This window comes from Camarhynchus parvulus, chromosome 1A, assembly GCF_901933205.1.
Source record: "Camarhynchus parvulus chromosome 1A, STF_HiC, whole genome shotgun sequence".
In the NCBI taxonomy this organism is placed as follows: domain Eukaryota; kingdom Metazoa; phylum Chordata; class Aves; order Passeriformes; family Thraupidae; genus Camarhynchus; species Camarhynchus parvulus.
This window is the reverse complement of record NC_044586.1, coordinates 13,732,554-13,756,431: the sequence shown is the minus strand read 5'-3', so window position 1 is coordinate 13,756,431 and position 23,878 is coordinate 13,732,554. Positions and strand designations below refer to the sequence as shown.

The following is a 23,878-nucleotide window of genomic DNA, read 5'->3' as shown; positions in this document are numbered from 1 at the left end:
CAGCTTTCCACTTGATCATTACATTTGTAGCTATGTAAAAGCAGCAAGTGTAAATCAAAAACAATCAGAAGAGGACTCCAACATCTGACAAGTACCAGTAGACCCCTGCTTTTCAATGAAGGGCAAATAAGGCTTCTTTCACAGTGCAGGGGAAAGTCCAGCAGAGGCTGTTCTCTTCTTCAGTATTGTTATTAATTTAGACTTTAAGCGATAGGTACTGATAATTCGAAAGGACAGATTAAACAACCATTTCACAATTATGCTGGAATGTCTTGTACAAGGAGTTTACAGAAGTCCAGGACAGTTACAGGAAGTTTCATCCCTGCAGACTGCATGGCTGTACATTGTGAGCCACCCAAGGCACCTGGCACGTCTCCCCTGCAGCAGCACAGTGTGAATAAATATTGGATCCATGTCAGTCACCACACAGGCTGCTGCACCTTCTGCATCTAATACCTGCTTGCTCTCAAGCCAGCCTGGCTTTTCTCTTCCCTGCTTCTGATATTATCAAGCACAACCAAATAATTTTTAGAGATGGCTTACCTGCCTATGCTAGTATGACTGAAAGAATCCTGATTTAAGAAAAAAATCCAAAGCACTCTTGATCAAAAGCCTCATTTTCAGTCTTCTTAAGGGTATATGACTACTTAAAAAACTAATTTATTAAAACAAATAGTATATGTACCCTACCATTATACAAAATTCCCAGTGTAAAAGAGAATGCTTACATAAAAAAAACCCATGCAATTACACAAGGCATTTCTTGACTTGACAAAAGTCAAGAAATGAGCAAAGTGTGGATGCCCATTTTCCTAGTTTAATTCCTAGATTAAACCAGGAAGATATTCTTACTAGGAATATTCCAAGACTTCTGTATATGAGGCACACTGAGAATAAAATCTTGAAAATTGAGAGATGCAAGTAATTATCCATGATCTAATAAAAGGACAGCAGAAAACAGAGGAATCACCTTCAACAGAAAAAGAGCTAATTTGTCAAGAAGCTGGATTGTACATGGGACATCATCCTCTTGAAGAGCTTCTTCTGCTTCCTCCCCTACTGATTCAATTCCACAAGGTCCTTTTCCACCTTTCAGCAGCATGTGCAAATCAGTTAAACAGGCTCATCTTTCTAGATGCACTTGGACTTTTTAGGAAGTCTCCCACAACAGCTTCCACTCCTCTCCACACCAGCACCATACTTTGCACCTACTAAGCTTCACCTAGCAGATGAGGGAACAGGGCAAGCCATCACAGCATGTCCAATATTACTTCAATGGACATTGTTGGATAGATATTATTTTACAATTAGATGTTGATTTACAGCTGAAAAATAAGCCATTCTTTTTAAAGTTTTTTACTTATAGGGACACATGCAGTTCAGGCCCCAAGATCTCTTGGTTTGCCAGTGTCTAAATTACATTTTGCAAGATCCCTTTATATTCTCCATGAATAAACACTGGGGACAACCTTCTTCTTTCTGTACCATCCTTTCTCATTCTGAGCAAGAACTCAGCACATCCTTCTTGTCCTTTGCATCAGCACCCACAACCTCTCCCTGATGTACCTCAGTGAGCACTCCAGGCTTTATCCGGAAAAGCAGGGGAAAAGCACAGGTCTTGACAGCCAGTAGGAAAAAAAGAGAAAAGAACAAAAAAGAAGAGTGGATAAAATACTAGGGGTATTAAAGCATGTTCCTGTTACCAAGAACACAGGGCTATAGACAATTACTAGGGTATAGGCATGTTTCCTATTATCTGACAGAGCAGATGGCCAAAATCCTTTTTCAATTTCCAGTCATCCACAGAGCAGCCAAGATATAGAGATACAGAGTCTCTGCTGGGTCTTAACAGCGATGAGGACAGGACCAAGGCAACGCTGGAGGCAGCAAAGATTCATTAGTAACAGGACAGCCTTAATTGTCCCAAAACCAAAGCCACTACTGCAGGGTACAGTTTCTCACTCCATTAAAGTGAATATAGCTGGTGCTGCTGCAAAAAGGTCCCACCCTCCTTCCTCCAAACTGCCTGACCATGGGCTTCCATTGTTTCTCTCACCAGATCTAAACCATCAGGCAGCCACATGACACATCAGTTCACTAAGCTGATCCAAAAGGAAAAAACTGCCACTCAACTCACTTTTTCAGACAGGTTTTAGAAACTTTGACAGTAAGATTCCATAAATAGAAAATAAAATTATACACGTTTCACTTATATGCAGTTACTTAACAAATATACAACAATGTAGACGCATGAAAGAAAATATTCTGTTACTTCCTCTCTTCTTTCTCTTTGCTAAACAGTCATCTCCTTATTGTTCAACAATCATTTTTACAATCTTATGCTGTTAATATACCTTTTACTATCAAGCTTTAATACTCAATTTCAAATCACTAAGGATGAGAGCTATTTCTATTATATACTGAGCATTACAGCAAACTTCTCATTTTACCTGTAACAAGGTCTGCACTTGCTACTTTCAGTCCTAATCTGTTTGAGCACAAAAAACCAAAGAAACCTATTCTAATTATTGTCAAAATTAGTTAGTGAGCTTGCAAGTTATGCAAACATTAGCTTCTCCTACTCCATTCCAAGAATGCAAATAAAAATATAGGGTAGGAAGTCTGTCTGGCAGATTTTAAGGAATTCTGGTTAGTCATTTAACTTAAGCCTATGCTTTCCAAGTGGGAAAAGGATGCCAAGGCAGTATTTACAGGTTAAAACAATGGAAGCACTAAAGATGTCACTGACACAAGCAGCCACATCTGCCACTTGTTATGGGACAATATTAAAATGCTTAATTAGGAAGAGAAAGACAAAGTCGGTGTGACAATACTATGGACAGACTCCATACCATCCCATAGCACAAGAACAGATGAAAAAATGAAGTTTATTTGAAAAAGAGTTTAGAACTTAAAATAAATGTTGTGAACTTTTAAAACCTGGACCTTAGGCTAGATAGATGTCCCCTCCAGCCCCACTCTTTGAAATGCATGCAGTTACACCAAAGAAAACAAAACAGACCAAAAGAAGCCACAAAGCAACATGAGAAAGTTGGTGTTTCTTTCCATTTTCTCTTCATCTTACCATGATAAGCATGGTAACAGTTTTGGGATCACAATAAACTTACAAGGATTTACTTCAGAAATTAAATAATTTGAAAATTACAAACTTCTATACACTAGATACTCAATTACTGCTTTAAATTACAAAAACAAAAAACAAAAACACTCCACATAAAAATATTTGAGGTTTTGCTTTTGCCATATTCACTTTGCAAAACAAAATTCCTTTTAAAAGGGAGCAACTGATACCAGACACAACACAAAGAACATGCAAAACTGCACTTTGAAATTGTTTATAAAATAGCAGTTATTCTGTTTTTCTATCTGTAGAAAACTTCCTCTAAGTTACCCATTTTCTCCAGGAAAAAATAAAAACAAAAACAAAACAAAACCAACAAAACCAAACAAACAACCCACAATGTTTTAAGATCTGTATAGAATATGCGCATGTTGCCCTACAGCTTACCTAGTTTTTGTACACATTCACTCACACACATTCCACCAAAGTTCTTAACTACAGAAAAATGACATGTAAGGCCAACTCTCAAAATACCTAAAAATATACTAACTTATTAAATATTGCATCATCCTTCAACACAGATAAGAATCCCAAGAAAAACAATGCTGCATGCCATAATATGCAAAAAGCCTCTGACCTTTGACTGCTCAGACACATCTGTTCTGATACTTCCAAAGTACTAAGAGGCCTTGGTCTGCTTATGATGAACCATCAAATTGCACATTAAAAATGTTAATGTTCATTACATAGGTTTAGACTTCCCTAATGTAATTCAACTCTACTGCTTTTAAATTATGTAATATTTCTCTGAAATGAGGTATTGCAGTAACACAAACATGCAGACAGGTACACGATCTATTTTGAATTCCAAAGGACTTTCCAAAGGTTCAGACTTCCTGCACCTTCTGAAATAAAACTTCAAGTCTGATAGTGATGCTAGTGCTGTCCTTTCAGAAAACACTTTAAATGGCAATACTCTTGCACATTTTTCTATGGAGAAAGAAAATCATTATACATAATTATTTCTCAAGAAACAGTGCTTTTCACTCCCTCAAAGCACAGAGGTTAAAATAAATAAAATCAGTATATGATACCTTGTCAACAAAAGCTTAATTCTAAAGAACAGATTCTGAAATGTAGAATCCTAATAGGAAAATTATGGTCGATGGAACAAAGCTATCAAGTGACATAATGAAATAGATTCAGTTATAAATACAACAAACCTTCTACCTGCATTGAGAAAGTAGCCACATAATCTACATAATCATCATGTTACCTCAAATCTCAGGAAAAAACAGTGATGTACATAATTTGTAAACTGACTCTTCCATTCCACAATTCCAGTCCAGTCTGAAAACAAACTGGTATGGTTTTGAAACTCAACACTGTTTTTTTCCAAGATCTGTTTTTAAGTACAGTAAGTTCAATTTCTTGAAATTGCTAGAATTAAGGTAAGAGAGTTATTACTCTTAGAAAATACTTTGACAACAGAATATTTGGCATAATCAACATGTTCTTATTTCTAATCATTGGTGAAAAGATTGTGTGGAAAGCTGATTTTCCACAAGCATTTCATGTAACAATTAGGAATTTAAACAAAATGAAGTCAAATGACCATCCAAACTGAAGTCAAATAATTACATGCTCAGAAAATCCAAACAGTTTTATGTGCAAAAATATACACTGAAGTCAAACAATCTTTTCACTACAATGTATGACTTCTGGGAAGAGACACAGAGTCCAGGTTAATCCATAATGGCAGCCACCATCATGTATTATGTGCAGCAGCTTTATGAGAAGTTACTTTTACTAATGACAATTTCCTGCTAGAGCCAAGTTAACATTACTGAAGTACTTTTGATGTACTCCTTCTGTTTAGTATTGTCTATTAAGCATATAGCAAATTCTTCATCCTTCCTATTTCAAATGAGATTTTTACTTATTCTTCCCAACCAGACTGATTGCATCAAGCTACTTTAAAACAGTATTTACAATTAATTCTGTTTGGATCCTTTTAAAAAGACTGTTTTACCGAAATGAAGGTCTGAAGGAACCTCAGTATTCTAGTGTAGATTTCGGCAAAATAAGCTGCCTCAAGACAATCAAAGAAATATCATTTAAGAAAACTACAGCAGACCTCAAAACTAAACAACTTATCAGAGAGCAGGGAAAAAAAAGACATTTTAAAACCAGCTGTGATATCTGAAGGCCTTATTTTAATGTGAAACTATTGACAGAAACAAAGATGATATCAGCAATGAATCATGACACAAGATTCATCTGAAAGTAAGAAAAAATATACATTGATCTGACACGAAGAAATTTTTTAGCACTTTAAAACCAGTAATCTGTACGAAGCAAAGCACACTGCTCAGGAATTCAGCAAGATTCTCTACAGCAGTTCAGAATCCTCTTTCTCCATTCATTTTCCCAGCATGGCCAGACTGACACACCAAAGAGAAAAAGGAACAATAGTCCAATCTGACTTCAGGCACTGTGTCTTAGTGAAGTTGCAACTGCATGAAGCCTGTTGAAATAAATGAGAACTATCCTGTCCTTCCCACAACCGATGCAGGAAAAAGGATTAACATTGGATTTCAATTCATTCTAGGAACACTGAAGTCCCAATTTATCTGACCACAGCCTGCATGAATTTCAGTTCTGGTTATAATGCACAGTCTGTAAAAGCAGTATTAGGTACTATGAACAGAAGAAAACACATATTAGTTATTTGGTTTAGAGAGAGAGGGCTTTGAGAGGGAAAAGAAAAAGAGAGAATAACTGCTTCTGTATACACTAATGACAAAGGTTTTCTAGGCCATTAAGGATGTTCTTCAATGATATATTTTTATCTCCTCCTCCAGACTCCAAGTCTTCCCCCCTAAGATAAAACAGAACCTAGTAAACCGCCCTGACACATAACTACATCTTATTTAGGTAATTTGCCTTATTTCAATTCCTAGACAGGGTTATTCTAGCTGTGCTTAATTAAAAAAAAAATCCTGAACTTACAATAAGCAAAAATAAGGTACTTTAAAATAATACTTTCAAATCAGAGGGTTTAAAGGCAAAACTAACACTCTTGTCTGAATTCTATAAAACAAAAAACCAACCACACTACAAAATCTTCAACCATTTAAAGCAGCCTCCATACCCAGCCTCTTGAAACAGACAGCTGAGCACCTCTGTGTGGCTGCATTCTACCAAAGAACAAACTACTACCAAAACTACTACCATTATTTCCCCAGTAGAAACAAGGAAGAAATATCCTAAGCTCTACAGAGATAACAAAAGGGTGGAAAAGGGAAATCAGTATACAAGTTAATTAAATGTTCACTCATTCAGGAACAAAGCAACTACGGCAACTTTAACACAGCAAATTAAAGTGGCTTATTTCATGTCCCTGATTATTAATTACATGTGTAAATATATATATATGGAATCACCATCTCTTGGTGTTCAAAAAATGTGTGGATGTGGTGCCTGGGGACATGGATTAGTGGGGAACATGACAGTGGTAGTTTAATGGTTAGACTCAAATGATCTCACGAGGTCTTTTCTGACCTTAAAAATTCAATGATATACAGTCTACACTCATTTGCCTGCCTCAACTTTTAGATTCTCAGGTGTTTGTCCTAATCTTCCTCAGCTCCAACTTGTGCACAGACTCCTGTCAATTCTCATTAGCCATCTCAAAGACACACTGCATATTATATGGTTTTAAGATCTATTTGCACCCCAACCAAGTCTTTTGACTCAATAAACAAGAATTTCAGTTCCATTTCCAGTGCAGTTTCCTATCAGATAAAGCAAGGGCATTTTATACACAGAAGAGACATATTAGTTACTTGTCTCAAAGAGAGAGGGCATTGGAAGGGAAAGAAAAAAGACAGAAATTAACAGAATTATAAAAACACACCCTATGAAGAGAAACTGACGTTCAATCCAAAATGACAAACAAATTACATGACATAGCTTGCACTGATTCAATGGCTTGCAGTTCCTGGAACAGGGCAGGTTATGCACCCCCACTCCCCTTCCCTGCAGTGGCCCTGACACTTGCCTGGTTACAAGGCAACCTGGTTTTATTCACTGATCTGACAGAAACTAACCTAGCCAGTCTTTTGCCTGTTATCAAGTCACAGTTGGGCAACTGTGAGAGGCAATCCACGAGAGAGGGAAGAGGACTATGCAACCTGGAGAGAAGGGTATGGGAAGTAGGGCTGCTCCTCCCAGCAGTGGAAGTCACTAGTCCTGGCCAAGCCTACTGTTGGGACTTCGTTATCCACTAAGATTCAGAACTACTGTGGCCTAACAGCTACCCTGCCAACGAGATTGCAGAGAACATCCCAGCCTACACCTGAAAAACCTCCTCAACTTCAACCATACACCTGCAAAACATCAAGAGAGGCATTATCAAGTCCAAGAGACACACACATTGGCTCTAGATGACATATGTAACCAAGGTTTTTTTAGCACAGCATTAAGATGGTCTTAGTTTGGCTTCTTTTAGGCATCCTTCTCTGATGAAGTGTCTAATCAGTTCCATGAGACCAGTTACCTGTAGCTCCAGTTCCAGCAGTAGCAAAGGCAAGTACCCAGCAGGAGTATGACATTATGCCACTACCAATATATTATTTGCCAACAAACATTCTTTCCAGTAATGCACTGAAGTACAATAGGAACTATAAAACAAGTAATCCAAACAGTTTGGAAGCTACATTTCTAAACCACATCAAACACAGTTTTCTATAAAGCAGGAGAGGATCAAAAGGACAAACCTTCAGCTAAATTCCCACCTTCTAGTTTGAGAGACACATGAGGACCACTCTGAAGTGGGAAGATACCTGTATTTTTTAGAGCCTGATCAAAACAAAATCTCACTAATGGTTCTTGCATACTCACTGACTTGCATACTCTCAGCAGTTTCTAAATTCCATAATTACCTACATCAAAGTCTCACAAAAAACCCATTTATTATATCATTTTAATGTAACAAGTGTCTCTAATGTTAGTTCAACCACCTCTTTTAGGCAATCTGCACTCTAAGCATTTTTAATCCATTTGGGAATTTTTGCTATGTCTTCAGCAGCTCCATCTCCTTCTCAACAGCTAGAAGTGTTGAATGTTCCTCATCTACAAAGTGCACGGACTGCAGACTCCTACAGAGAGAGCACAAGCTGGTTATTCCGGTTGTCTAATAAAGATGAGTTGTTTAGAAAGATCATGTTGCCTAATAAAGATGAGCTGTTTAAAAAGATTGTGAAGCCTGACAAGTACTATCAGCACTGTTATTTTATGCAATACACAGTCTGCAAAGCTTATGACATCCTGAGTAACACTGCCAGTAGACGCCATCAGATCTGTCTTGTTCTCAAGTATCTCAAGTGATAAAAAAAGATCTGGAGGTGAACAACAACAAACCCACAATGACTTCCTGGCCTGAGGGGATTGATTAGGACACTTATGATTGTTTTTACACTGTGCCACTTCAATTGAAAAATGATGTCAGGAATGATTGGAAAATAGGACTTTTTGCTAACAACACAGGAGGTACATTCTTCTGTCTCCCACATTCTAGCACCAGCAAACAGTATTACCACAACCTTAAAACTCCATTGCCGCAAATCCCTTACTCTTGAGTTACTGTGTGTCTGTTTGCTTCCTTTACAGACTGCAGCAACAGCAAACTTGGCTTCAGCCTGCTTTACACACCTTTAATTGGCTCCTTACACCAAAAACACTTTACCACCTAACTGGGTAAAAAAATTCCTTAGCCAGATTGGTTTTAAAGACCTCCTGGAGCTGTCTAGTAAGTAACTTAACACTCACAGTAGCATTCAGAGCCTCTACAGCTGTACCTGAAATAAAGCTTCCTGTGCCTTCGAAATTCAACTCATTAAATAGCTCTCCTTTAAGAAAAATTAAAAATGAAAAATAAAAATCAAGGACATTTTTCAACTAATCTTCTTCTCAACTGAGTAATTCTTCCTCCAGCCTGCAATATTTTTCAGACATTGCTAGGGACGTTTTAGCAAGATTTTTATTAAACTGAATAATTTCTGCATCTTCTAATCACAACACAAAAATTTACACAATAGCTCCTATAGCTTTGAAATACCTTACTTGTATAAGGCAAATAGATTTGCAGTCAATAGCAAATAGAGACAGATGCTTCATTTCTGAAGAAATCTGAGAGCAAACTGGCTCATCTCTAGCTCACCATGCTCGTTTCAAAAGCAGATGGAGTATCTGATTACATTAACTTCTATTTAAGCTATGATACAAGCAAACTGTTTCAGATACACAGATAATGAGTCTAAATATCAGATGTTACACTGGCTGGCTGGCAGAGCAGTAAGTAGAAAAAGCTCCTTCAATCAACTAGATAATGCCTGTAATTTAGAGATCTTTATTGGATTCTCAGCTGCTTATAGAGGTCCAGAGGGGCATGCTGGTCAAAACTGCACCCATGCAGTCTATAATATATCAAGAAGTTACTTTTACACATTATTCTAGCTACAGAAATCTAACTGTTCAATCCTCTTCAGATGGAATGAATGAAGCACAGTAATTTCCAGACCATGTGGAAACTTCAAATAGTGAAGAACAAAGCTAAAAAGAGTTTGGGGGTTGAGTTACATCAGCACTGAATTCTATCTGCATCCATTATTTTTATTCTGGATATAATTGGACACACTGATTTTAATCTAAAATTCTCATGAGTTCAGATCCAGGTTACCAAAACCATTTTTGCTCTATCATATGCTATTTAGAGTAATCTGAAGTATTTGCAAAAGCACAAATCCACATGTTTTAATCTAAATTTGACACACACACATTTAGAGGTAACCTTGACTTCACAGTCTGTGCTACTCAGCTCCAGTGCTTTTATATAGGGAAAAAGAAGATTATTTTATCCATGTATCAGTGTATGTGTAGTGTGCATATATGTATCTCTTAAAATACCTTTTCTTCCTAGTGGGCAAAATTCCCATGACTCCAACACGAATGTTCAAAGAAATGCACAAGAAAAATATTAAATATGAAGCAGAGGGCCTATTGCAAAAGGTCCCCTGGAGATGAATACTGATTTACCATTCCTGTAAAAATTACAGGAGACATTATGGTTCACTGATTGTGAAAAACACAAAATTAATTCTTTGAATGAAAATTTCTGACCTTACCAATATGTGTAAATACCAATGTGTGAAAATTGCCCTGATGGAAGGGGTAAAGTAACAGACAGGACAAATGCTAATGGCCACAGATGAAAGCATGTGAAATCCATCTAAACAGCAGGGGAAAAAAAAAGAAATTGCAAGAACACAGAAGAAATCATTCATCTATGTATGGCTGTTAGGGCAATATCCAGTTAAAGATGCTGGTCCCTAAAGCCTACCAAAATTCAGAAGAAAGCTAACCTCAGAAGTACCTACACTCAGCTAGCACCTCACCACTCACCCAAAAATTCCAGAAGCACCCCTAGTGTGCTCACCCTGTGCTCCCACCCAGCCTGTGCCACGTTCCCTGGTGTCTAAGCCAAACTGACTAAGTGATGGGCACTAAAAAGTTGTTATGAAGGGAGAAATTACTTTGTTTTTGCAACCAAGATGTGCTTATTCAGGTTATTAGAGTTCAAGCCCACACATCTCAGGGGAATGTTCACCTCCAGCTCACTTTTTATGTAAAGATACCCTTTATCTCCCCCACTTAGAACCTCTTACTCTACAGAAAAGTATCCAAGAATTTTGGGCCCTGAACAGATTGTAACACGACCCTAGCACAAGGGTCTGGTTAAAACCCTTGGACACTGACAAGATTATCTTAAATTCTGGTCCCTGCTCCTGACATCAGTGAATAAATAGATAAAGTTAGCATGAATTGCAGCACAACCTCTTCCAAGTCTTAAGACATACTAGTACTTTTTTTTAGTCTTCAGATTTAATAACACTGCCTACAGAAATATAGCAGTCTATTCCCTGGACTACAAATGCATCTGTTTTCCTTTTAAAAGGCAGAACTGTCCATTTCTCTAAATATTTCAGGAACTGGCAAGGACTTGAAATGTGCCAAAGACATGCTGCATACCTGCCAGGCTTTTTGGAGTATAAATAACACTTAACAGGTGTTGCTTTTCTGGCTTCAAAGTGATAATGATGTTTTACTTTTCTTTACAACCTCCACTAACATAATGTGAAAGTGCCAAAGAGGTTCTTCTTTGATAATTAGCAAAAAGTAGTAAATACTTGACAGAAGAATAATCTTTTACCAGAAGTGTTTCCTAGATAAAGATTTAGAGGTCAATGAGCTCTAAAGAGCCTTTAATGAGTTTGACATACTGCTGAATGTGAACTATTAAGCTATTTTCTTACAATTCAATTACAGAAGAAAAGTTTATTTATCTGTTTGTTTATATTGCATAGCACCGGCTATAAAACTAACTGAAAATAGAAATACTGAAAAAAAAAATTAAATAAAAAAATAATTTCCCAATCTTACAATATAATGTGTAGTACATCAATTTAAATACATCCAGTCTTTAAAAAGACATCTTTAAAAAGACATCTTTTCTCGTTTAGCAATTCAAGACATAGAGTTCCATAAGACAACCTCAAACTAAGTATTTGTCTTCAGAAAATGTAGTAATTAAAACTGGACTAGCTGCAGGTGATTCAGGTTAGATTCTATTCAGAGAAAGACACTGGAAGTTACATTGTAAATTTGAATCAATGTTGATCATCACTCCTTATGTTCTGCACACCATAAAGTAGCTTCCATCCAATCAAAAACTCAACCATGCATTTGTATCAGCAAGTTTCACCAAACCCACTGGCTGCTTTAGAACCTGGATCTTCCTCACATCACTTCAGTGACTGGCCACTGCAGCAGATATTTTAGACAGAGGCTTTTTTCAGTCACAAATTAATGTTCAAATTTAAAACTTCACAATCTTGCAGTAGAAGTCAATATTCTCCACATGTTCTTTGTTTTGATATGTTTTCTTCACATTGTCTTTCTTTCTGCTGATCTCTCTCCATCCAACTTTTCACCTACAAGACTCCTCTATAAAAGGCTGCTTAACCCCTTTGTAGATACCCCACGTGAACAGAAAAATCTTCTGATCTCAGTTCCAATTTTTCAGACACCTGAAAACCATAAGTTCCATTCAATTATTTTGTGTCTGGTACAGTTTTGAAAAGGAAGTATCTACTTTACTCCCATCCTCTTGGCACACAGTCAGTATGTTTCCAACAATGGTAATTCAGAGATTTACAGTTTTTCTTCTAAACACATGGCAAGCATATTAAAGGATAGAGCACATTTCCTAACAAAAACTTGTTCCAAAATATTGTGGTGCACAAGCTTCATAGAAAGCTGATGGATTTCTCATGGGCTCAGAGCAATGCATATGTTCACACTAGAAAGATGCTCATCCAGCTTCCCCAGATTGGCATAAGAAACAAAATTTTATTTTACTAGGTTAACCAACATATTTATATACAACATTTATCTGTAACTTCTTTCTCCAAATTCCCTATTAGGGGTACAAGAAAAAAAAGGGGAAAAAAGCCACCACCCCAAAAAACAGACTATTCAAAGCATTTAATAATGTGTCATGAAAATCATGTCAGATTTTACTATTGTTCCCCTGGAATGGACTGGAAAACTGCAAATAGAGGCTTTACTGCTTCAAGCTGCTCTGTGGTCCACTACCAACTCCCTGGGAATTTTCCATGTAGCTTACATTGAGAACTGCCATCACCCACTGCAGGGATGCATTCACTTCCCTTCTCAGCACAGGTGTACCAGGAGCAGTGAGGAATGCACTGCAGCTCACTCTTAATCACATGGTGTAAATGTACCCATGCCTGTTTCATGTAAGCTTAGTCCAGACAAACAAGATGTCTGCTCAACATCATTTCACTGATCATAATGAAAGGCTAAAAGCTTTTTTTTCCCCATGTTTTACCACTTGTTCATGATATTGGCTCATTTCCTTGTCCCAGTCCCCACACAGCATCACTATTTCAGACATCAAAGGAAAAAGGGACAATTAGACACAATGCAATCCTATGAAAAACAAAGTTCCAGCCAACTAGACACAAGCATTCATATGCTGGGGGAATGAAAAAAGGCACAACAGCACTAATGTGCAATAAGCAAACAGAGTTGTAGAGAAATGGCAGATCTCTTCCCTAATGTAAGGAACTACCTGCAGGAAAAGATCACTTCTATGCAAAGCATCTTCATAGGAAGCAAGTAACAGCACCTGACACTGAGAGGCTGAACACTGGTACCAGTGATATTTTCCTTTCACTAATATACAAGATTTTGTTCCCTGTTACAGTGACAGATCTATTCAGTATCAGAAACAACCAGGAGTTAAAAAGGTTTCTTTTTCTCTAAAGTGAGGCTTTGTGGTTTGTTTTCATTACACAATAACTTTATTTCCATAGTCAAATAAAGACCAGGAAATAGAACGCTCAGTATATTCTCACTGGTGATGCTAGCTGAGCCATCAATTCCAAAACTGAAGGAAAATTAGAATCTGCTCTGATTGGTACAATATAAAAGTCAGGAGGTAAAGTTTGCAGGAGGTCTTCAGAGCTGCACCTTTGCTTCAGCAATTTATTTCTGATCTACTCCAATGATGCTCTAACCGTAGTTCATACCCAAATCCTTCAGTTTCATGATGCTTCAAGCACAAGCCAGCTGACCATGCTGGAAGTGGAAGGTACAGCCAAGGCATCTGCTTTCACTCAGTTCTAAAGTGCTAAATAAGCACTTCTCAGCAAGGACATCAGGCCAATCATTCAATACTACAGCTGCTCCATCCGTTCTCAGCATTCTGAACTACTCCTGTGATACTCATTCCAGCAGGGCAGCACACTTTACTGCAGTGTTAGGAGATGCAAAGGGATGCCCCAAGATGTCCTAGCTGTTCACACAGGAGAGCACAGCATCAGAGGCAGCAAGTTGCTGCTCACCTTTGCCTCACACTGATGTGTCGTCTCGGCAGACAAATACTGCAGTCAGAAGATTTAAGAGACTACATGTGCACACCAGTTTTCTTGACATGATTTTGGTCCTCTGTTACATAAGCAACAGAAGCATAGAGAAATACCTAGGACAGAGTGGGCTTGAGGCTGTGATATGTCAGCACTGCACACTTCTATGGAATAAGGGATAACACTACGCTGAGGGGGCAGACTGTTAACATTTTCCTGAGCACAGTGCCCCGTTAGCACAGCTACCTTGCTTTGGTACTGTTCCTGGACTGCTCCATACAGCTCTCTGCACCTCAGAGATGTGCCCAGCAGTACCCTGAAAGCCCTGTGTTGACTTGCAACACCTCATTTCTCCTCTTCTGCTTGCTCTTAACACCAAGTTTTGCAAGTCAACAGCATGATGTAATCCTTCGGTGAAAAGATCCAAATATTCTTGTTATTGAAACAAAACTAAAAATCTGTATGTTGAGCAAGACAACCAGAGGTCTTACTAGTATTGCTGGGTAATAAGATACAGCAATTTCTTTGGCTCCTCTTCATTTATCTCATCTGGACTTCGTTTATTGGCAAACATCAATATTCCAAAAGAAAAATGTCACTCTCATTAGAAAATACTGCCTGATAAGTGGCAAGAATGAGAGAACAGAGCAATCACATATCTTCAATATCAACGACTCCATTTCTCAGAGAGTTACCCTTCCTTGCACTCATTTTCATGAAGAGAGCTTTAAGAGCCTTTAAGTGAATAAAGTATTCATGTAAATGGAACAAACACAATTAAATTTACGAAATTAATTTCCCAGCCTAGCTACAATGTCAGCTGACAGTTTCAGATGAAAATAAATAGACTTCAGACCACAATATATTAAAAATCTAGAACAATCCTAACTTACTCCAATTGGCTTTTAAAACAGAATAATGTGGGAGGATTTAAAAAAAAAGCTTTCTTGCTTTTGTGGCGAACACCAGCATTTATGCCTGCCTGAGCAACAATGAACTCAGTATTTTCAAAAAGAAACACCAGTTTTGAAGTCTACTTTAGTTAATGTTGAAGTAATGGAGAAAACAGTATTAAATATTAATTCCATTCAAAAGCAGAATTGACCTGAAGAGGGTTACCAGCCACATAAATCCATATTACCACCACACAGCAGACATCTCAAGACGACTCATACTCCATAGATTGTTAGTTCTGTGTATTCATGAGCTAATGTTGTAACACATTAGAAAGGACTGACAAAATGAAAAATAACTTAGCTTTTTAAAAGCTATACATTTCACTAAAATACCTCTCATATGTTGATAATAAAGCAATAGCAATGCTGTTAATTGAATTTTCATACTTGAGCAATGAGACAAAGGTAAAATTTGAGCATGTTTATGGTTTTAAGTATGTGCATTGCACGTATGGAAATCTTTACTGATTATTCAGAGCCGTTTGGAGACAACGGTATTTCACACGTGATGTAGGGAAAGTACAAATAGCTACATGAAGAGTATTAGTTCATCTTCAATTTGTGCAAACTCAAAAATAAAAAAAAACTAGAAACCACAAATGAAGAATGAAAACAAAATTAATGTGATTTTGCCCACTGGCAGTTAACAGAGTGACACTCCACTGTAAGGCTTAAGCCCTGTTACTGCAAATGTGCTGCTCTAAGAGAACACATCATTATCAACATCATTATCAGATCAAGATAAGTTTAAAACAAAAAGAATATATTTCATGTTCTGCACTGTAGCACCTAGCAGATATATACAGAAATTAGGTGCACCAAGCAGCAGTCCACCAGACTCCTCTCACCTCTCTAGTTCTTAGATACAGAAGTCACAAAGCTGAGTCTTCTGACAACATCTGAATTCTTCAAATCATTTATGTACTAAACACGAAGGGAAAGGAAGATACGGAAGTGCTCCATGAGCATCAACAAATAACATTTCTGAATATAAAATCATCATAAATTAACTAGCTAATAAAAAATTTACTGTTAAATTACACATACACCTACAGTGCCTTCATTTGCACAGTCAAGATGAAAACAAAACAATTATACCAAAATATAGGTGAACTATAATATTACAGAAAATTAGAGGTAGTGTTTAAATAACTAAATCTGATTCTCTTTTAACTAACACTGAAAAGGTAGTAATTTGTGCTTTATAAATTAGAACCATTTCCACTAAATAACTGTTTAGAAACTCACTAGAATCTTGTTGGACTCTAATTCAAAAAGCTGAATTGTGTACAATTCAGTTCTCTTACAGATCTTTATTGGACAATATGTTTTTTTCTTGTCCTAGTTACTTTATCAGAAGGCATAAGCTAAACCATCTACTATGTTTTATTCCTGAACAAATGAAAAAAATTACAAAATTACAGATCTCAAGGACAGGAGTGTTAACTTCCAAAGTACACCTACTTTCAATAAAGCCAGTTCTTCAAGAAAATCATAAAGAGAAAAACTTGCACACAGTTCTACATGTTATTACACAGTTTCAAAAATTGAAGCAATTTGAATACTTGCAACTCTTCAGTGCTTATTATGGTAGAACACATCTAACTTTAATATATATTAATAAGTCTTCCCACTTCACAGATGGGAACCAAGAGGAAAAAAATGGTTTGTCCAAATGAAGAATATAAAAGGATTGGAAACAGACATCCAGTTACACAAGTCCTTGTCTGGCATCCTCATTATAACAAGCCTCTTTTCAGTTTAACCAAAACTGTTTCAGCTTTTGTATTGTTAGAGGAGCTTGAAGTCACTTCAAGTTACTTAATTCTTTGGCAGAGGGCAGCGCAGCTCATTGAACTGAAGTTGAGACTTCCATCTCACTTCTGAGGAAACATGGCTAAGCCAAGGAGAAGTAAAATTAAACACATTAGCTTTCCCTTGAGGTCTAAAACGCTTCCCTAAGATCCACCAAATTGCCACATGAAGGATTTAAGGCTTAAATACATCACAAGAGCCAGAAAGTCCGTTTGAAAGTTCTCAGGTGCCAGACCAGAGCTCTGTTGACCAGACAAGGACTTGTTGATTCAGTTCAGGTCCCTGAACGTTTCTAACTACAAGGCCTTAATTTTCTCTAAAGAGAAGGTCTGCACCAGAAAATGTTTGTAAGCAGCCTCTTTGCAACCTTCCCTGACATGAGCATCACCATGTCTTGTCCTCCAACTCCACAACAGACACCAGAGCTTCACCTACCCCTGCAAACAGATGATGTTCTGGGGTTGTGCTCCTGCAGCTGCACCCTTGGACCCCACTGGATGGGCAACTGGGCCCAGGCAGAATCACAAATGAAGCACAAAAACAAGGCTCTACAAAACTGGGTGAGCTATCAATCCCAAAGTGGGCAGTGAAGAAAAAAAAAACGAGCAACTCTTCTGTCTTTTCCCACCAGTATCATCTCCAACAATACATTCTTTCAAGTGTTTTACAACACTCTGGGACTCATCCTAGCCTTTGACAAGCCCACTCAACTCAGTAACCCAACAAAAAGCTAACCCAGCAAGAGAATGGGCTCTGTCAGTTTTCTGAGCGGAGTTGATTTACCAATCAGGCAAGCACTGAACCAGCAAAAGATGAATTATAGCAGCACACAGCCAGGAGCAGGACAGCCTCTTTCAGCAGCAAAGAGTTGGCAAAGCCCATCGTGCAGAACCTCATGTATAAAGCTCCAAAACAAAGAACCAATTCAGGAGAAGTAGTCACTATAGCACATGCGTTTCCTTCTTTTCTTAAGGAGAAAGCCTGCCTTCAGAGTACAAATCAGTGTGTTCAGACAGACCTGTACCATGGAATCTAACAGCTGTAAGAGGGAAACCTGGATTTTACATCGAGATCATATGAAGGTGTGGATGAGAAGTTTTGTGTTTCTTCAGAGACCAAACAAAGGCATGTTCAAACCGAGATGATATCAGAAAGAAGATGTTCTATATGAACTTCGCTCAGATGTGACTTTGGCACTGAATTTTTCCTCCATGTGAGGAAAAAAGGCCTCAAGGCATCTGCAGTTTAAATTATAATCTTCAAACAGTACACGAATCCCCTTTCTTTTCAAATTATGTTGTTAAATGTTTTCTAATCATGACAAAGCTGTAAAAAACATCAAACACCTAATGGCAAAATACCACCAATGAACTGCTGCAGGAAAGGGTAAAGTTAATTCTTTCTAGACTATACAAAATACAAAATTAATCCTGAGAGCAGGAGCTATCAATTTAAAAACAATTCCATATAAATTTAATCAATTCGACTTTGCTTTGCAACAGAAGCATGTTCTTACGTACACTACATACAGATTAGTGCTGTACTTCCCTGACTGCCCTCTAAGCTGCTCAAATTAAATATTTATTTCTGTAAACATAAAAAATTTTCTCCTTGAGGGGAAGACACCAAAGTTGACACCACTATGAAATTTTCAGGTAAACTGCTAATTTTGAACAACAACAAAAAAATTATGCTTTCCCTTTCTTATACCCCATTGCTCTAACTTTGAAGAGTAAAACATTTCCTTCGTTTAATTAAAAAAAAAACCAAACACCTTTTTGTAATGTAAAAATACATTAGAAAGGTTGCAGGCATTTCAAAAGGCAGAGATCTGTAATTGAGACATACACATTTGATAATTTCTTAACCTATTCATCATTGAGACATGTTAGAAGTTCACTCTATGTTTGTTGAGAAACAAAACATCCCCAGAAAAGTGCAACACACAAGACTTCATAGGGGCACCTGCTTTTTTAATTCTCAGTTTACTTGACTGACTTCTCCACACTCCTTTACAACTAGTACAATACCAGCGCAGCTTTACAAAGCCAGCCTCCTCAAAAGGCCAATTCTACAGTACTTTACTTCTGAAATATCACAGACAACCTTACACTGTGCAGACAAAAACTGAATTATATGTTTAAACTTCAGTTTGTTCTGACCTGAGATCTAGTCTACAGGAATAAGTCACATCTATGCAAGGCATATAAATCTAGTTGAGTACATGTATCATGAACAGAAAAAAGAACAAAAATTTCAACAGGATTTGTGCAAACTTCACAAATATATTTCAAGAACAGAGCTGACTGCAAGAGCAGTTTAAAAAAAGATATGTAACTTTGGCACAGAATATATCACAGCAAAAAACACAAACAAGATGACAGCATGTTGTTAACCTAATAACTGAGGGAAAGCATCAAAAAATGAAGGAAGGCAGAGACAGCACAAGAAGTATCATAGAATGATACATATCATTTGAAGATGAAACCAAGAAATTAAAGAGGTTTCAAGAGCTACGGAACAGATCCAAGAAAAGTTGAACACACAGAGCAGCATAAAGGACTTCTTACGCTTCATTCTAGCTGGAGTGTATTCTAGACAAGTCAAAGCGGGAATCAGCTTAATGTGACATTTTCATTTAAAGGAGATAAAATGATGGGGAAAACACAAAAATTGTCTAAAATATAAATGGATTTGCACGTCTGAGAGCTTTGACAGTTTGTCACATCTAAAGCTCTGTAGTCTCTGCACTCTCACAAGCCATTCAGGAAGGCGACGAAGCCTCAAACAGCGCTCAGGCACCCGTGTTACACTCTTTTGTTCACAAGGGGTAATTACACCAGACTGTGGCTGGATGTTAAGCCCACTCAGAGAGTAACTGAAACCCACAAAGCAGGTTCACAGCCTTGCCAGGCATAACAAAACATTTGCTTTAACACAAATATTTGCCAAAAGCCATAAAATGCATATTTCGTAACACTAATATATTGGTAACAGCAAACCAAAGTACAAATCATGTGAAGACAGACAGTGCAAGAAGAACACACAGGAAAAAATTAATCACATAATAATTTGAAGGGACTAAATAACAATCTGGCAGAACAGACTTTGTACAGCCTCCACTGTACTGTTCAGGCACTCTCTTGACTATACATAGGAAGGCAGCAAAGAGTCCATAATCAAATAACATGCACTAGGTATCATGCTAGCACACCACAGCCTGGGTTTATATGTTTCTTAAGATAGAACACACATCAGTCCAATTCCACAGGCCAGGGGAAAAAAAAATTAAAAGAAATAAAATCAAGAACACATGAAACTAAGAAGTTCACAAAAACCATCAAGATTTGAGAGTGTGTGTTTTCTTTCACAAGATATGTAACTGTCTTCAGACACTCTTAAAGCAAGGGGAAAGGCACTCCCAGAGCAGACCACAGCTGGCAGGGGGCAACGCGTCTCCCAAAAACGTGCCCCTTAGTCATGAGACTGGGTGAGCATGCGACTAAATCCCAAAGCAGAATGCCTGTTGCCAGCTCTTGCTGGCCTGCTTGCTTATTTTCCACTCTTACATTTCAGACTATCAAGGCAGTTCAGCGCTAACAGGCTTCTTCTACCCAGTACATGACAGAGCTCAATCACAGGAACCTGTGGGGAGCTTTTTGCACATCAAGATCCAAGAAAGCTACCAAATGGTCTGTCCCACCTTTAGATCAGGCAATGCTTTCCTCCCCATAACAACTTCAGAAATTTAGTTCACCCATACCCCAGCAATACCGACGCACAAGGCTGGCATTTAAGTTAAGCCTGCATGGAACCTGAGCAATTGCCAGGACATTCTGAAAGAGCAACTACACAAATGCAGAAGAAGACTTGGAAGAGAAAGAACCTGTAATCACACAAACACTTCAGGCAATGCCTGCACCTTCATTGCAGGCAGTGATCGAGTTCTGACAAACTTGTATTAAGCTGCTGGAACCCAGAAGAGCTGCTGTGTGTCTCGCTCTGAACAACAGTACTGGCAAGAGTAGTAGCAGTCTAGTTAAAAATATTAATGAGAGGTTGTTTTTAAGGTACAACAATCCTGCTTTGCCAGTTTTTATGGTTTACAAAGCCCTTTTCACACTTTCTATTATACTGCAGTTCGAGCCGGGAGAAGCCCATGTACAAAGAACAAATCAAACAAGTAAACATCTGAAACGCTGCGAGCCTTCCTTTCCCCCTAAAACGTGGCAACAAAACACCCGTGTGTAACAATTACTGTTAAGTAACACCTAAATACACAACCTACTTTCGGCCGGCGTTTGTCTTTTGCCGTTTGAGGGGAAGAAACAGGAAAATAAATGAAGGGGAAACAAACCCAAACAACTACGACCTCGCGCACGGCCCCCGCTGGGGCGCTGCGAGCGCCGGGCCCGGGGGCAGGCTCGGGGGCGGCGCTGCGGGCCCTGGCCGGCAGGGGCGCGGCGCGGGCGGCCGGCGCTGTTGTTGTTGCCGCTCGGGGTATTTAAACGCCGGGCTGTCAATCACGGGCGCCGCGCGCTCCCCGGCGCTCCCCGCACGGCGGGGGCGGCACCGAGCGGCCCCGCAGCCCCGGCCCGGCCGAGCCGCCGCCGCCACCGCCACGGGCCCCCAACTTGCTTCTTTGTTTAACTGCCCGTGAATCCCCTCCGCCGCCGCCGCTTCCTCCCGCTCGCAGCGGCTGCCGACGGGCCTTTTATTATTCACACGCTCGGCTCGCAAAACACACGCGCGGCGGCGGCGGCCGCTCGGGACCGGGCTGGAAACGTCAAAGCGGCGAGAGGCGCGGGGCGACCCTCTTTCTCCTCCTCCGCCGCCCCCGAACAAAACGCACGGGCAGCCCGGAGCTCGCACCCGGCCGGGGGCAGCCCCGGTGTCCGCACTTCTCCGCCGGGAGACCGCCCTGTCCCGGGAGAGACCCCCCGGGGGCGCGGGGGGACACACGACGCCTCTGCGGAGTCGGCACAACTTCGGGGTGGCCCCGGCCCCGCCAGCCCCGCATCTGTTGCTCTTTCGTAACCAGCCCCCGGCCCGTCCGCCCCCTCACAGCCGCGGACCCATGTGCCCGGGGACGGCCGCCGGCGCCGGCACTGTCCCCGCGGCGGGGGGGGGAGCCGGACCGGGCGAGCGCCCGCCCCGTGCTGCCGCCGCGCAGCCATTGTCCCCCCCGGCGGGAGGGGGGAAGGCGACTGCCACCGTCTGTGCCCGGTGCCGCCCGGCGGCTGCCCCGCCGCGCCGCCCGGCCCCGGCGCGGCTCCCGGCGCCTTACCTGCCGTGGAACCAGTCCTTGCAGATGTCGCACTCGATCATGAAGCGGCTCACGTCGTAGGGTTCGCGGCACACGCAGTACACGGGGGTCGCGGCGGCGGCCGTCGCTCCGGCCATCTTTAAAGAACTCCCTGACTGAGCCGCCCGCCCCGCTCCGCTCCTCCCCGTCCCGTCCCGTTCCCCCGCCCCGCTCCCTCCGCCGGCGGCGGCGGCGCCGCCAATAACAACAGCGCGCGTGCGCCCCGCACGCCGCGCGCGCCCCCGCCGCCGGCTGGCACGCGCACGGGGCGGGCGGCACGGGAGCGAGCGGACAACAGCGCGGGGGGGGGCGCGCACGTGCGTCACCCGGCCCCCCGTGGAGGCGGGAGGAGGAGGAGGACGGGGACGGCGATGGGAGGGGGGGGAAGCACCGCCCCGGCCGCCCCGCCCGGCGACCGTCCCCGCCGCGCCTGCGCCCCGCCGAACGGCCCGAAGCGGCAGGGGACTGAGCGTGCGCGGGGCGGGCCGGGAGGGGAAAGGGCGATTTTCCCCGTGGAGCGCGCGGGGCGGGGCAGGGCGCGCACGTGCCGCCCCTCCCGGGAGGCGGGCCGCGGGGAGGCACGCGCTGGTGTCACGCGGGGAGGGGCGGGGCGGGGGTGCCGCGAGGACACGGGAGGAGGCGGGCGCGGGCCGCGGCGCGCGCCGCCCCCGTCCCCCCCGTTATGTAACGAGAGCGGCGGCGGCGGCCGGGGCGGCCTGTCCTGTGCTATCCTGTCCTGTGCTATCCTGTCCTGTCCTGTGCTATCCTGCCCTGTTCTGTGCTATCCTGCCCTGTTCTGTGCGATCCTGCCCCGGTCCTGCCCCTGGCCGGACACCCCCCGAGGAGCCGGTGCTTCCACGCTGCCCAGCCGGGGGTGGCAATGGTTTATTTCTTGTCAAGCTTTCTGCCTACGTGCGCATCATGCGCTGTTCCGTTCCATGCCGTCACCCTTTCTTTCAGGACACAAAAGTAACACTGATGCTTTCATTATGTGTCATCGAGAACAAAAAAGTAGATTTAAAAACAGAGTTGTTTTCTTTCCCTGCAGCCTCTCAAGGACCTATGGAGATTATATTGTATGAGGGAATGGAGAGCCATGTCCTCCACACTGAATGAAACAATTAAAAAGCGAAACAATAAATATGTCCAAGTGCATGTTACAGTGATCATAACTGTAATAGACATTGCCTACAGCATTATAATTTTACAACCCATGGCCTTAACCACTAGTAGCCACAAAAAAGCAAACGCTGTAGGTTTGTTTGGCAAAGGGAAGCTCAGAAGTAAATGTTTCCTTTCCAGGCTGTTATTGTGAAGCTTACTAATGTTAACATTTATATAAGACAAGCAACACGAGATGATGATTTGGCAGCAAAATGGACAGCAAAGAAATGTAAAACAAATAAATCCAGCGCACAGGCTCTGTGACTGGATGGAGAATGAGACAGAGAAATAAAGGAAGTATAGAGGATATGTTCAAGAAATACCAGATTCTTGAACAAAACCCTGACCTATTTAGAAAGTGCACAAGGTTCTGACCTGCAGGACGTTGTTTGTGGGTGTTTCAATACTCTTTAGTTTTCCAACACACCTCGGTATTTCAGCCACACAAAATGGGGCCGTAGACACATCAGTCTTCTAAAAAGCTGATGTAAAATTTATTAGGGGCAAGAAACACCAGTAAGGCAACAAATGACAATTTCAGAGT

The 23,878-nt window shown here is 40.9% G+C and overlaps 1 protein-coding gene across 2 annotated transcripts in view; it reads right to left on the bottom strand.

Annotated features, from left to right (window-relative positions):
* Positions 1-22,313, bottom strand: part of KDM7A (lysine demethylase 7A) — a 63,503-nt gene extending 41,190 nt beyond the window's left edge. For both annotated transcript variants that reach the window (XM_030959441.1, XM_030959442.1), the window contains exon 1: positions 22,153-22,313. In XM_030959441.1, the coding sequence (XP_030815301.1) occupies positions 22,153-22,268 (116 nt within the window). In that variant the 5' untranslated portion in view covers positions 22,269-22,313. The remainder of the gene's footprint in view (positions 1-22,152) is intronic.
* Between the last annotated feature and the right edge of the window lie 1,565 nt (positions 22,314-23,878).